General features: G+C 35.1%; 1 protein-coding gene across 1 annotated transcript; it reads right to left on the bottom strand.

The window, feature by feature from the left end:
- Window positions 1-5,873: 5,873 nt before the first annotated feature.
- LOC121426830 (alpha-1B adrenergic receptor-like) lies at window positions 5,874-14,630 on the bottom strand. The gene is made up of 2 exons (XM_041623226.1): window positions 14,544-14,630; window positions 5,874-7,584 (listed from the first exon to the last, which is right to left on the bottom strand). Exon 2 carries the CDS (start codon window positions 7,565-7,567, stop codon window positions 6,296-6,298), a length of 1,272 nt encoding a protein of 423 aa, XP_041479160.1. The 5' UTR covers window positions 7,568-7,584; window positions 14,544-14,630; the 3' UTR covers window positions 5,874-6,295.
- Window positions 14,631-15,241: the final 611 nt, after the last annotated feature.

Genomic DNA, 15,241 nt, shown 5'->3' with positions numbered 1-15,241 from the left:
ATTGAGTTTAGACTTATTACTCCTTGCAGTGTTGTGGGATGTTGAAACTGCAGTAATCAATACAATGACTTATCCTTCTACTGCATACCGACAGTTTAGCAGCATCATGGCAAATATTTCCATAAACTTGAGAAATGTTGGCGGGAAAAGGTGATAAATGCATGCATGCACTTGATATAGATTTGCAGCAAATAGCAGAATGCTGCAGCGATGTTGTCTGCCCAGTGTTAGCATTCACAGGTAAAGGGTGCGTTGCCAAGGTTCTTGTTTGTCCTCTTAACATGGTGTCCAAATTGGTTGTTAAGCAGCAGATGGTGTCAACTATGGCCTGATTAGGTACATGTAAATGTAGGTAATGGTGATTGTAAGTCCATTGTATTCAGAGAGCTCAGTATCTCAAATATTCAAATCTGCCAGAATTGAGCAAATGAAATATGAGTAGTCATGGATCATATAGAATATATTTTCAATAAAGTAGCCGATTGTAGTTATATTCTAGTTTCTACCTATTGAAGATTATGTAAGAATTAACTAAGAGGACTGAAAGTATTGAATTTGCCCAGAAGTCAAATCTTATTTGGAACCAAAGAAATTTCCTCTTTAAATGGGGTGTTGCATGAAACTTGTAATCAATTGCAAGTCAATATTGGGTCCCCAAATCAATCATAAGTTTTGCAATTTATAGTAAATTTGCACTTGATTACTGATCTGCTCCTTGCAACAAGAAGTTAAAATCAATTTTGCTATGTTTATGATTTATATATCAATTGTAAATTAGCGACAACAAAAAAATGAAATTGATTGCAAATATTTTCTTGCAACACCCTCTATGCGAACTTTCACATGAAAGAAACAAATGACACATGCTTTGTATAAGAGTATCTGGGCTCCATCTTAAAAAAAGAGTTATGATTGATCCAATCTACCTCAGCTACTTGGAAATCCATCAATGTCGTAATTTCTACAGGAATTTTGCACTATGTCCTTTGTAAATATAGAGAAACACACTTAATTTTCAAGAAAAAATGAATGTATAAATAAACATATCTGGAAAATATTTTGAACAAACATGCAGCTTAGATGTTGATGGCTTTCCATAGTTCTGGTTGTTCAGATCGATGACAACTCTTTCTAAGACGGAGGCCCAGGAGGGTGTAATGCAAAGAGATATTTTTAATTACAATCAATTGTAAAACTTATTGTACATGGTTTATCATAGACTTACATTTACACTTGATTTAGATTTGGTCGCATCTTTTTTGTGTAAAGGACAGGTCCAAAAACTTGCTTTAACTATACTGGATTATCATATTGTGCTGAAAATACATATGATTATGATTGCCAAAATGGGACAATTTCCCTGAGTGGCAATAGGTATACTTGCAAAATATATCCCACCAAAAATGATATCCCACCTATTATTGAAATTGCTCTATTCAATCATGTCAGAATTTAATTGAAAATAGCTTTTTTTTATTTGAATTTTGATAAATTATGATGTTTACAGCACTAGTTTATTTGCAACTTTTTGTCTGTACTGTATATGTTGTGCTCGTGTTTAATTTTTATTTGCTCAGTATTAATTTCTTGCGCTACAGTCGCAAAAAACAATTTTTGTTTTTTACGTTTCTTGTAGCCTTTTCTCTGTAATTGTCACGCTAATGCTGATATTTGGTTTCTCTCTCTCATATTTCTCTGTTTCTCATTTAATATCTCTTACCTCTCCTCTTACCTGTGGCATCAACATGCCAAGTAACCATATTGATAAAGCAGCAACTTTTTTTTCCAAAAAAAAGAATTTTTTTACTACAATGATCACTTATGCTGTATCTCATGACAAAATGAAGCAGCTCTATAGTACAAGTAAATGAAGAAAATGTGCCATTAAAAAAATACATATAGTTATTTTCTTTTGAAATGTCTATATTTAAAAAATTGGGATTATGTGACTACAATTCCCTGAGCATCATGTCAAGCATCCAGAAAATCTCCAAAATCAAGAAGAGTCAATTTTGAAAAAAAAAAAAAGTTGCTTCTATTTGTCATGGGATGGCAGAATGAATATCATGTATAAAATTTTCATGTCTCGTTTTTGAAGATTATTCTTTCAGATGCTCTTGTCTGTCAATATTTTTCAATTATAAAGATAAGTATAGGCATTCATAAACTAAATGTGAGGTGCACTGTAGCAGCAATCATCATAAGATTTTAATTTGAAGTTTTCTAAGAACTGTGGACATGTTTCTTGTTTTTTTCTGAGCTGTTATGTTGCTTTCCTGACTTGGAAGTATATATATTTTCTTATGTTGAAGCAGAGCTTTGAAATGACATAAGCCCATAGTGAGGAATTTTTGTAATTGTTTACATGGAGAATAACTGAGTAATGCAAGGCCATTTAAGAATGGTTCAGTGAATTATATCAATATTTATTAAGCCATAGAGGTACTTGGATTTCAAGCTGAATCTGATATTGGTCCTCAAATTGGTAACAAAGTTCACCCTGACAAAATTTTATTGTAAAAATAGCGCAAAAAATGATGGAAATGTTGCCACAGGTGTGAGAAAAATCCATCAAAGAATAAAAAAAGTTATTAGAATTTTAATTGTAAAAAAGTCACCAGGAACCACTAAAAAATGTAAATTTATGCATTTTATATTACATAACATATGCGGTAGCTGCTCGTTGATGACATCACAAATCCAAAACTTAACATTCTAATAACTTTATCTTCTTAACTCTTCTCAAACATTCACTAATATATTTTTTATTATTTTTTATTTTTGCTATTTTACAACAAACTTTTCTCCAGGGTGAATTTCCCCTTTAAGCTTCTACTCTTTCATACTCTGGGGGGAAAGGGTGAGATAACAACGAAATGAATGATATTAGCAAAAGTTTTCAAAAAAATTGGTAATTTGCTCTTTACTACTTATTTTGTTATAATCATATTGCCAATTTGAAGTTTGTAATGATTAGCATAAAAATCATTTGTGATGTCAATCTGTTTTGCACAGCTAGAATATGTATAAGAAACCATTGATCATGATAAAGCAAGATTCAATGTTTTGCTTTCTACATTTCCAATATTACTATTCAATACCTTTATATGTGTTTTTAACACCTGCTGCCAATCAATTTTAATACCTTCAGTGGTCAAAATGTATATCAAATTTCATTCATCACTTCAAGCAATATATATAAATTCTTATATCACTTTATCTTAATTTTGATAAAGTATTCGTGATGTTTACCCATACACTAATAAAAAGACAGAAAAGTCTAAGATGTGAAGAGGGGAAAAATCAATAAAACTGTAAATATGTAGCATGCTGGTAGGATCTCAGGTGTATGAAATTTATACTGATATTTGTACATGTATGTAAAAAGAAAAAAAAATCTATGACATTGATCAATATGGTGTACAGGATTGTCACATGGCCCTCAGGTATTAATTCAAATTACAAATTGTGGTTTGAAGGACAGATTATCATTGTGTAAAATGTTTGAAAACTTAGTTTTGGGTAAATAAAATTGAATCATATGAAAGGAACCATTGTTGTTTTTTTATTTGTTTAGTATCTTTCAGAATAAGAAAAAAAATTGAAAGAAAATTAATATGAATTCATTGGAAAGCATGAATAATGTACTACCAGGGGAGGGGGGTTTAAACAGATTAACATGTGCGACTTAATGCTTTACTTAGATTCACAGTTCCATGGTGCTATTAAAGACTGCACCACAGTGGTAAGTTCATGTTAAAGGGATGATCCAGGCTGGAGATATGTATGCCTCAATAAATAGTGTAAAATTCACGAAGCAAAGTGCTGAAAATTTGATCAAAATCGGATAACAACAAATTTATTGAACTTTAAAGATTTGCATTATTCTGGTGAAACAGTTTTAGGCATGTCTTCATGAATATTCATTAGGTGGGTTGATGATGTCATAACTCCCCTTGTTCTTTTGTATTTTATTATATGAAATTGGGTTTATTCAACAAATTTCTACCAAGAACTATTTATTGGATTGACAACTGACTAAGTGCATTAATCATTTATTACCGCAATTTATTTCATCATAATGGAGACACATCATTTACACTGGTATGAAAAAAATGAAACAATTATGATTTCAATGTAATAAAACAAAAAGGAAAGTGGGGATATGACATCATCAGCCCACCTAATGAATATTCATGACGATGTGCATGTAACTGTTTTCACAAAATATTGATAAACTTTTTAAATTCAATCATTTCATTATTTGTTATCTGATTTTGATATTTTCAGCCTGGACCATCCCTTTTATACTGCACTTAGATTCCCATTTGCATGTGGTATTAAAGACCGCAGCACAGTGGTATATTCATGTTAATAGGATACACGCTACTGCATATTAGTAAGAATGTGCAGATCATATTATTTGTGTATCTTACTTTAAAATCATACGAAGGGCAGATCTAAGTGGTGGGTTGAGAGACATCAGGTCCACCCCCTTCCTTTGAGAGCCATACCTCTATTTTTAGTCTCTTCGTTTCGTTTTCACCTTTTCTTTGGTTACCTCCGACCACTGATTTTGTATTTTTGACATTTATATAACATTCATAACACGAAAATACTGCATAAACATATCAAATCCTAACAAATATGATGGATACAATGGATAAAGTAAGGTACAAAAGTGACTCAGTAGACAAGTATTTTTTACAAACAGAATACAAAAATATATCTATATATGATGGGATCAAAAGAAGTTAAATGATAAAAGTTGAAAAATTGACCAAATTCCTAGATAGCAAATTAAGGAAGGAGCAAAATAAAGTAACTATGTTGCTACAAATGCAACAAAATGATCTTTAGTCAATGTAATGAATTTGTCACTTGATCTGATTATATATATTCAATACCAAAAAAAAGCATTGAAAAGAAGAAGATGTACAGGCGACTCATTAAAATAAGGTGATATACAGGTAAATCACACTACCTAAGTCGAATTTTTGGGGGCTACATAAATCTGTATAAAAACATATACAGACATACATGCATACATAACAGGTACTTATATAGCGCTTTACCAAAATTATGATCACAGAGCTTTACAATAAATAAATAAATAATAATAATTAGAGCGGTGTTGGCTCAGTCGGTAACGCGTCTGCCCGTCGAACCAAAGATCGTGGGTTCGAGTCCACCCCGGGCGGATGACTGAAGCCAGTGCGTTGTGTGCAAACGTCTCTCCCACGTTTCATAGATGCAGGCTATGTTACAATGGAAAACACTCCGTCCCTCGGATAGGACGTTAAATGGAGGCCCCGTGTAGAGGAGAGTCACCACCTTTGCACGTTAAGAACCCATTGAACTATTCGTATAAGTGCCGGTGTAGTGGTCCACCTGCATTCCCCCAAATCAGTTATATCGGGAGGAGAGACCTGCGGGTCATAGTGATTCAGTTCGATTTTCGCCTCCCAGGCACAGGTGACGCCAAACAAATAATTATAATTTGTTGGGGGTACATAGATCTGTATAAAGCATATACATGCATACATAACAGGTACTTACATAACGCTTTACCAAAAATAAGATCAAAGCGCTTTACAATAAATAACTAATAATAATTACATTTAACAGCACTTAAAATATGTTGTATTATTCTGAAAATGTGTTTTATTATTATCATAACAATGAGCAATATTTGAAATCAAACTTCTCGCTAAAATCATTCAATTTCATTGGTTGATCATAAACTTGTAGAAATTGTACCTTTGTTATCAATCCCCCCCCCCCCACCCCTCCACAACACTCGCGAGATCGCGCCGCCCATTCATGCACCCATCCCTTCTGATTTTGATGATTTACGCCTCTTCAACGTATCAATCACACAAAGGTATAATCGTATACTGACAATACTTGATATACTAAAACATTACTAAATCTTTGGCATTAAGCTGTAGTTTGTGTTTTGTACTTTCCTTTAGAATTTCATTCTGTTATACTTAAGTTTTATTCACTTTAATTCCTGCTAAGAAGTACTAAAACCATAATGAGATTAGTGCGTGGGTGAGTTGAGTTAAAAAGTTCACATTAATTGCGGGCTGATTTTGTTTTCTTTACAGCAAATAATTTTTTGTGACTTGCTTCTTTTTTTTCCCCTTATGTCATATTTGTTGGGTTGCCGATTATTGTTTTTTAATGTTTATATCATGTATCGTTCGGCAGTAAAGTAACTTATTTTAATTCTAGGCAAGAGTGCATACTTCGTGTTATTCAACTTTTTTGACAATGTCATCATGCTCTCTTAAAATCGTTGACGACGAATGCAAGCGAGTGGCTCCGGAATTTCTTGAAAGCGACACCGGATGATGGCCCACATCACCTTACGAAACTCTGGCATTGTCCTGGCGTAGATCAGAGGATTGATGCAACTATTAACGGTCATGAGTAACGCAGTCCAAGGAACAGCCATGTCGGCGCTGTCAGGAAGAACAACATTGATACCAAAAGGAAGCATGCAGAAGAAGAATGCCAGGACAACAATAGCTAACCGTTTGGTGACGGTGACATGGTACTTGTTAACGCGCCGTTGAGATTTGCCTCTATCACTTTTTCTAATTGAAGGGTTTGAAGCTCTCGGATTGAAACCCTTGCCAGACCCACTAGGCTGATGTTTTGTCTTTGGCAAGTTCCCACGTGCTGCGTCATTTGCACTCTTTTCGGAGCTTTTAATTTTGCACTCTGAAACAGTTTCCACAGTTGGTCCAACTTGTTCAGGTGTATCCGATGTATTGGTTGTTTTTGTCGAGGAAATCTTTGAAGAACTAATCTCCAAAGTAATGTCTTCATTGCGACGAGTCTTGGCCATAGCTGACGATTGCCTTGACACGAAGATGTAGATTCGAATATAGATGGCAACGATGATGATAAAGATTGGAAAGATCACACACGCTCCTGCAGTTAAACTGTATATGTCTGAGGTTGGGAGTGACGTATCTTGTGAACATGTCTTGTACTCCTTAGAGTATCCCAATATTCCCAGCCCTGCGAAGTATGGCACTAGAACCAATAGCGATGGATACATCCAAGCAACAAGCAACATTACAAAGACTTTCGGTGGTTCGTAGAGCTTCATGAACTTCACAATGGGTTGCGTCAAGAGATACCAACGATTGTAGGCAATGAGGGCTAACGTCATGACGCTGGCACCAAGACAGATGTAAAATACCGCGGCACTTGTGGCACAGATCCAGTTGGGAAGTGGCCATCCAACACGACTCAACATGGAAACGGCATTAAATGGTAACATGAGACATGTTAAGAAATCGGCCAAGGCCAAGTTGACGATGAACCAATTGGTTGATGATCGCAGTTTTCGGGATAGGATGACGGCTACGATGACCAGAGTGTTGCCGACAATTCCAACGATAGTGATGATGATCATGATTATTGAAATAGCGATACGCTGGTTGTAATCTTCAAGCATAAACAGTTCTTGAGTGTTGTTCGGTTTATCTTCAGCGTCTACATTCATCATGTCCGTGATGAACATGGAATCACCTCCTACTGTACCCATTCTTTGTCTTTTCTTATCTGGAAGAGGATGATAAGAAAAAGAGAGACATTATGAAGCAATGAATGTCGATCACTACCAGCATAATAAGCTCGATTCGATCTGATCACCTTGATCAAGCCCGATCTTTACGGCAGTCCGTACGACAATCCGGGGAGCATTTCATGGAAGGTACATGTTGGGCGTTGTATAGGACAAGTCTTGTTTTATCCGATAGTTTCCATGGCAACAATGCAAGCAAATCAATGGAAGTTGTCAGATCTGGGGCCTGTTTCATAAAGGACTTGCAATTAACTGTTGTAACTTTGCCATAATGGCAACTACCATGGCAATAGGGCTCAGCAGCCAATCAGAATCAAGGTTACCATGGTAGTTGCCATAATGGCAAAGTTACAACAGTTGCAAGTTGCGGGCCCCTGAAAACATGTCGGACAGAAATTTTGATGAAATACTCCATCATTGATCGAGGTGATTCACTATGTTCTGGCTTCCAACAGTACTAATATAAGACAACACAGAAAGGTGTGACTTCGGAACCAGAGCATTGTGAACAAATGTATAACATGTAGAGAATGAATACGAATGCAGATAGAATTGTGTATATTACAAAATAATAGAATGTACGCTTTAAATTAATATAAATGATTGATCTGGTTTCTTTCAAAGCGCGAAGTCATGAGCAAGTGATTGCCCCATTTTAAGGTCTTCATTTAAAACATTTCCTGTCCGTGCTTACGTTCGCATTTGTGGATTGGTAAGATATGCCTGCTCTTGATGAAATCCTAAAATCAGTCCTTAAAATGTCCCCTTTTCTGATATGAATATAGAAAATTTTCAGCTTGCACTTCGCGCTCGCATCATTTGGTTAGAGAAATACGTATGATCTTCGTGAATTCCTACAAACAAGCCTAAAAATGCCCCTTCTCATGTCTGAATTTCCTTAATCTTCAGCTCGCGCTTCGCGCTCGAAATATTTGATGAGTGAGATGCGTATGATAATCATGATTACAATTACTACAAAAAGTGCTTCATGTGTAGAGATGTAATTTCAACAAAATCAGGATGCGCTTGGCATTCTTATTAAATGACTATGGCGAGATATGTGTACTACTAGTGCTTCATGTATTTAGAAGTAATTCTAACAAAATTAACAAACGCTTGACACTCGCATTATATGACTATGGTGAGATGTGTATACTCCAAACAGATTCCTAAAATATAGTCATTAAAATGTCCCTGTTTGTGGTCAGTATATACAAAAATTTCAGCTCGCGCTTCGTGCTCGCATTGTTTGTTTAGCGAGACAAAGACATATATTGTGATTTTAAAAATTGCTTATCATGTCCCTTTTAGGTCTGAATATTATAAGACCAGCTCGCGCTTCACGCTCGCATAATATGATAAGTGAGATACATATTCGTTTAGTGGCACTGTCCTTAAAATGTCTATATCCCCCTTAAGAAGTTTTCCCGCTCCACATATAAAAAGACACCTAGACTCCCCTGGATCTCTCAATCTCTCCTTAAGTCTATCAACCGTAAAAACAATTTATTTTGCAAATACAAGAAACAGCCTGGTAATGATAAACTTATAAAAAGGAAATATATTCGATATCGTAATCTACTGACAACTTCCCTACGTCTCGCCAAAAAAATGTATTTTTCTGATCAATTCAACAAGTACAAGAACGATATTTCGAGTACGTGGAGGGTGATAAACAAGGTCCTACGATCAAACAAAAAGTCCGAACCAACAAAAGAAATTTCACACAACGGGAGAATTATTGAAGATCCTACTGAAATAGCCGAGTTGTACAACGATTACTTTGTTCACATTGGTACTAATCTCTCAGGGAATATCCCTGAATCTGATAGAGAATTTACATCGTTTTTAATGAATCCTAATCCGCAATCTATTTTCCTTACCCCTATAGTCGAATACGAAGTTAAAGATATTGTAAATAATTTAAAATGCAATAAGAGTCCTGGTGGTGATGGAATAACAAATTTTCTTTTGAAAAGGGTAATTAATGAAATACTCTCACCTTTGACATATATTTTTAATCTATCATCAGTAAATGGAGTTGTTCCTTGCAATATGAAAGTAGCAAAAGTTATACCTGTTTTTAAAAAGATGATAAACGAGAAGTTTGCAATTATCGTCCAATTTCACTTCTCACTTCCCTTTCAAAGTTATTAGAAAAGATAGTATACTCACGCTTAATCAAATTTTTAACTGACTGTCAAATATTAAGTGACTCTCAGTTTGGTTTCAGGAAAAAAAACATTCAACCGTTCATGCCTTACTTTCTTTTATTGACAAGGTGGCATGTGCTGTCGATAAGTCATTACATACTGTTGGTATATTCCTGGACCTTTCCAAGGCCTTCGACACGATCAATCATGATATATTGTTATATAAATTATCACATTATGGTATTCGTGGGAAGGCCTTGGACTGGTTCAGGAGCTACCTCAGTTCTCGTAAACAATTTGTTTCTTATACAGGTATAAATTCTAGTTTGAAATCAATATCTTGCGGAGTACCACAAGGATCACTCCTTGGTCCCTTACTTTTTATTCTTTACATTAATGATTTTAAGAATTCTTCCAATATTTTGTCATTTATTTTGTTTGCTGATGATTCTAATCTTTTTCTGTCTCATCGTGACCCACATACGCTACTTAATACTTTGAATACAGAACTTCTATCAGTTCAGTCTTGGATTAGAGCTAACAAGTTGTCACTTTTGTAATCTTTTTCCCTGATTATATACTATTAAACTTATATATGACTCTCATTTCATCACGATTAAATTATGGTATATTGGCTTGGGGTAATACAAACAAGACTGTATTAGAAATGTTATTCAAACTACAAAAGCGGGCAATTAGGGTAATTAACCAATCTGACTTTTATGCACACACAAATCCATTATTTATGAAAAATAAAATCCTGAAAATTCATGATCTTTACGAATTTCATTTGGGTACATTCATGTTTCAACTCTCAAAAGATGATTTACCGGAAATTTTTTCTTCCTTGTTTCAAAGAAACAACCTTATCCATTCTTACCCTACCCGCCAAAGGGACTCATTTCACCTTCCACGTACTCGTACGTTATTTGCTCAAAGAACAATTGTATTCGAAGGACCAAGGCTTTGGAATAATCTTCCAAGCGAAATAACTAGCTGTTTATCTCTAAGTATGTTTAAATGTAAACTGAAATCATTTCTTTTGTCCAGTTATGGACACCGTTAAGACGCACTGGCTGAATATATGTAATATATTTGATTTGTACCTTTTTAAAGGTATAATGTGGTATAGTTTTTTATTTATTTTTTTTTATTCTTCGCTCATCCCCCTCCTATATTTCACATTGTTCACTTTTCCTCTAATTCTTTACCCCTTGATTTTGTGCTAATGTTTGGCTTTTCCTTTGTAGTCTAATTATTCTTTAGTGTCCGATCTCCTTACGAACTTCATAATTACTTTAAGGAACCTGCAGACACTACAAGCTCTGCTTTTCATGCAGGTTCGTTCATATTTCACTTTATTTACTGCCATTATCTTTGTATTTTTCTATGTAACCAAATGTATTTCTTGTATTATGTTATTATTTTGTTATCTTGTGAAGTATGAAAATAAATTCAATTCAATTCAATATATTAGGTCAGTATACCTTGCTATACTGAGCGCGCGAATGACTCAAAAATTTTGCTGGTGCCCCCCAATGCCGTGACCCACGGTACACCACTGCTTCTATCATGACCATCGTCAGTGTCATTCTCAACACGTTTTCTCATTAAACGTTGGTCCAGTCAGAATTCTCGAAAACATTGTCGTTAACCCAGCCTGGAGTACTTGTTTGATTTGTTAACTTGAAGCCAAAGCCTTTCTTATTGTCGTCAGTAAAACTTGATTCCAATAAGTTATCTGTTACTGATTTAAAAAAATATAAATGAAAACTTATCCCAAACGCATGATAGATCTAGAAAAACGATGGTTAAGTTATTAAAACTAAATCAATTTTTGAAGAAAACAAAGGGGGAGAAAAAATACCCCCCTCAAAAAAAAGGGGAAAACAATTTCAAAAGTCACAGGTCAAAGATATAAAATGGGCAAATATTATTTTATGAAAATGGGAAAAGGTCCAAACAACCCCCAAAATACACATTGGCAGGAAATGGTATCGTATTATTCACTCGATTCCTTCCCTTTTCTTCTGTTATCTGACCTATTTGATAAAATACAAAACTTCCAGACAAGGAAATTCCGGGACTTGTAAAAGGATTTGATATAGATCATGATATCACCTTTATTGGGTTTCTTTGCTGGATGACCCGGGTGTTTTAAGTGATCACAGAGAGAGACAAAGAATTGTCGGTTCGTTGGCGAAATCAGCCCCCCAAAAAAAATGGGGGACCATACATGGAATATGGGGAATTTCTAAAAAGCTGCAAATGGATAAACCGACAGCGTAATTTTTTTTACACTTTCGATATAAAAAATGATAATTTCATAAGACAGGTAAGTGTTTAAAAAATTAGTATATTTCGCCACTTTCCTGTTATTTGTTTTTTTTTCTTCTTTCTTTTTCTCTATTTCCTTAGTCATGATTTTGGGGGTAATTGTCCCCCCCATCCGCACGCCAGTGGAAGGTGTTAAATGGAGTTGGGAGGGGAGGGTGAGCATTGACGCATAGCGGCTATGCCGGAGCATTGATGCTAAGCCAGAGCATTGATGCTAAGCAATGCTCTGGCTTAGCATCAATGCTCTGGCTTAGCATTGATGCTCTGGCTTAGCATTGATGCTAAGCCAGAGCATTGATGCTAAGCAATGGTTAGCTCTCAGCCAGTACAGTATTGTCATCACAATTAGGTCCTCTTACATCACGTACCTATCAAAATGTTTGAATCGGATATCCAGTAGCAAAATTTCGTAAAAACCCTGAGAGAGCGAAATGAGCTAGTAAACATTTGTAGTAAACATTTGACCTCTTTAAAATTACAATCTTATCCTGTGATAGATTTCGAAATAATATTCAGAAAATAATTTTAAAAGTTACTTTTTTGTCTATAAATCACCCAGTTAATTCTCTTATTAAATTGCTGAAAATTAGTCAAGCAGTAGGATTCTGAACCTAGGCCGTCCATGTGGCGTCACTTCGATTTATCAGATATTTGTATGTCTCATTGTTTTGATATGGAGCGTTATGACCCAGAGGATTAGTCTCCGGACTTTGAAACAGAGGATCGTGGGTTCAAATCCCAGCCATGGCGTAGTTTCCTTTAGCATTAAATTAACATTGTGCTGCACTCGACCCAGGTGAGGTGAATGGGTACACCTGGCAGGAATTTATTCCTTGAAATGCCGAGTGCTGGAAAGGCTGCTTGAGCTACAGCCAGGGTAATATCCACGTCCTTTGGAAGCGCATAGAGACGTTATTAATAATGTGTTAATTATGCGCTATACAAGAACTGACTGTTATTAACATTAATATTACATTACTTTTTTAGAATTTCAGGTTTGCATTTCCACTAAGAATGAGAAAATACCATAATTTCAGTCTGCAATTAGAAACATAATAAGCTGAAATATAATCATGTAGGCCTAAAAGACTGCAATTTACATTTTGATTAAAAAAATGATATGGTCAAGGTCATATAATTATTTGTGGTCAGGTATAAACGCAAATTATGTGGCCACTTAACCGCCCTTTCACACGGTAATCAAAATCATAATCCAGTGTAAAATGAGGCAAATTACCAATTTTTAGCACGTGTGAAACCAAACTAGAATGACGAACGCCTAGCACAATAATGAATTCGAATTCTAATCTGGAGGTGAATTCCATTTAAAGGACAAGTCCATCCCAACACAAAGTTGATTTAAATAAAAAGAGAAAAATCCAACAAACACAACATTAAAAATTCCATCGAAATCGGATGTAAAATAAGAAAGATATGCTATTTTAAAATTTTGCTTAATTTCACAAAACATCATCCACTCACTATTTCTTTTGTATTTTGTTAAATGAAATATAATATGGAATATTTTCATTTTCTCGTCATTGTCATGTGAAATGAAGTTTCATTCCTCCCTGAACACGTGGAATTCCATTATTTTAATATTTTGTGCTTCAGGCAAGGAGGTCCTAATCGTCGAATTTGCAAAAATTGAAAATATTGTATAATTCAAACAATAAAAAACAAAAGAAATAGTAAGTTACACCATCGACTCTCTCATTTGGATGTAACTGGCTCGTTCATATAACTATTTTGCTAAAAATAAGTGAAACTTTGAAATGTCACAACTTTCTTATTTTACATCCGATTTTGATGAAATTTTCAACATTGTGCTTGTCTGATTTTTTTCTATTGATTAAGATCAAAATTTTTCTGAGGTGGACTTGACATTTTAGTTTCACTCAAGTTACGATAAGAATTTTCCGTGTGAAAGGTTCGATGATTCTAAACAAAATTGCAATCATCATTATAATGATGATTCAAGACTCACGTGTGAAAAGGCCCTAGGAAAAAACGAAAATATGAATCTGCAAGCTTATTATATTTTTACATGCACGGGTGTTATTTCAAAACTAACACTTGTGTTGGTTTTACGACGCCCGCAAATGTTTGAATTGTAGTACACAGTAAGTGTAATAGCCGACAACACATGTGGTGCTAATACGTAATTGAACAAAACAAAAAAAATCCTCGAAATTCTAGTTGGCCTTTGGGACATGAACTTTTTTGAAGAATAGAGATGAATAGAAAACCAGCAAAAATAGCATGCCATGTACAAAGCTATCCCTCTACCACTCCAAATAAAAAAAAAGAGGAAACCGAATTAACCAAAAATCAAATAATACACAAAAAAGAGAATTTGCACTCAACGGGATAGGTACATTTGATATTACATAAAAAACACAACTCCTTCAAATTATTTACAAATAAAAAAAAGTAGTAATACATACCTAACTCGCTGCAGTAACTAAGGAGTAAAAGAACTCAGATGCAAACCAATCTGTTAGACCTCAATGATGAAACTGACTCCAATATTATTGTAATGATCGTTTTGATGTGTCTTTTATTTTAATGCCTTTTGTCTCCGGGTCAACAATGTCAGAAGACAGGATATGTTAAGAGATAAGAGATGTATAGGCAGGTAAAGACGGCGGACACATTGGCGTATAGCCAGGAACCAGGTCGAGGGGGGGGGGGTAAGTTAAATGTATATAGTTGCACGCCTGACGTTGTCTGGTGATTTAAGGAGGGGGGGGGGGTGCTTTAATATCAATTTGAGTAGAATTTGACTCTAGTCTTTCCCACCGTAGCCTCGCAAGGGCGGATCCAGCTCCCGCCAATAAGGGGAGGGGGGCGATTTTTTTCACCCATATTTGATTATTGGTTCTGGCTTTATTGGAAAGGGACCTGTTAGGGACGTTTTGCACTTAGCAATTATTACGATACATATTTCAACTATAAAATAATGCCAGCGCAAAGCGTGAGCTGATTTTTTTTTGACATTCCGACCCCCCCCCCCAAAAAAATACATTCTAAGCACTTTTTGCAATCATTAACGATGTAGGCATGCAACCAAACAATTATTGATGTGAGCGCAATGCGCGAGCGGGGAAAAAAATGAGATTTCAGACCTAAAAATGGGACACTC

The sequence above is a fragment of the Lytechinus variegatus genome, chromosome 13 (genome assembly GCF_018143015.1).
Source record: "Lytechinus variegatus isolate NC3 chromosome 13, Lvar_3.0, whole genome shotgun sequence".
Taxonomy (NCBI): Eukaryota; Metazoa; Echinodermata; class Echinoidea; order Temnopleuroida; family Toxopneustidae; genus Lytechinus; species Lytechinus variegatus.
This window is presented reverse-complemented; position numbering and strand designations above follow the sequence as displayed.

What these genes read in the sequence shown, in the direction of transcription:
- LOC121426830 (XM_041623226.1), bottom strand. Translation starts at nt 7,567, where the DNA reads ATGGGTACAGTAGGAGGTGATTCCATGTTCATCACGGACATGATGAAT.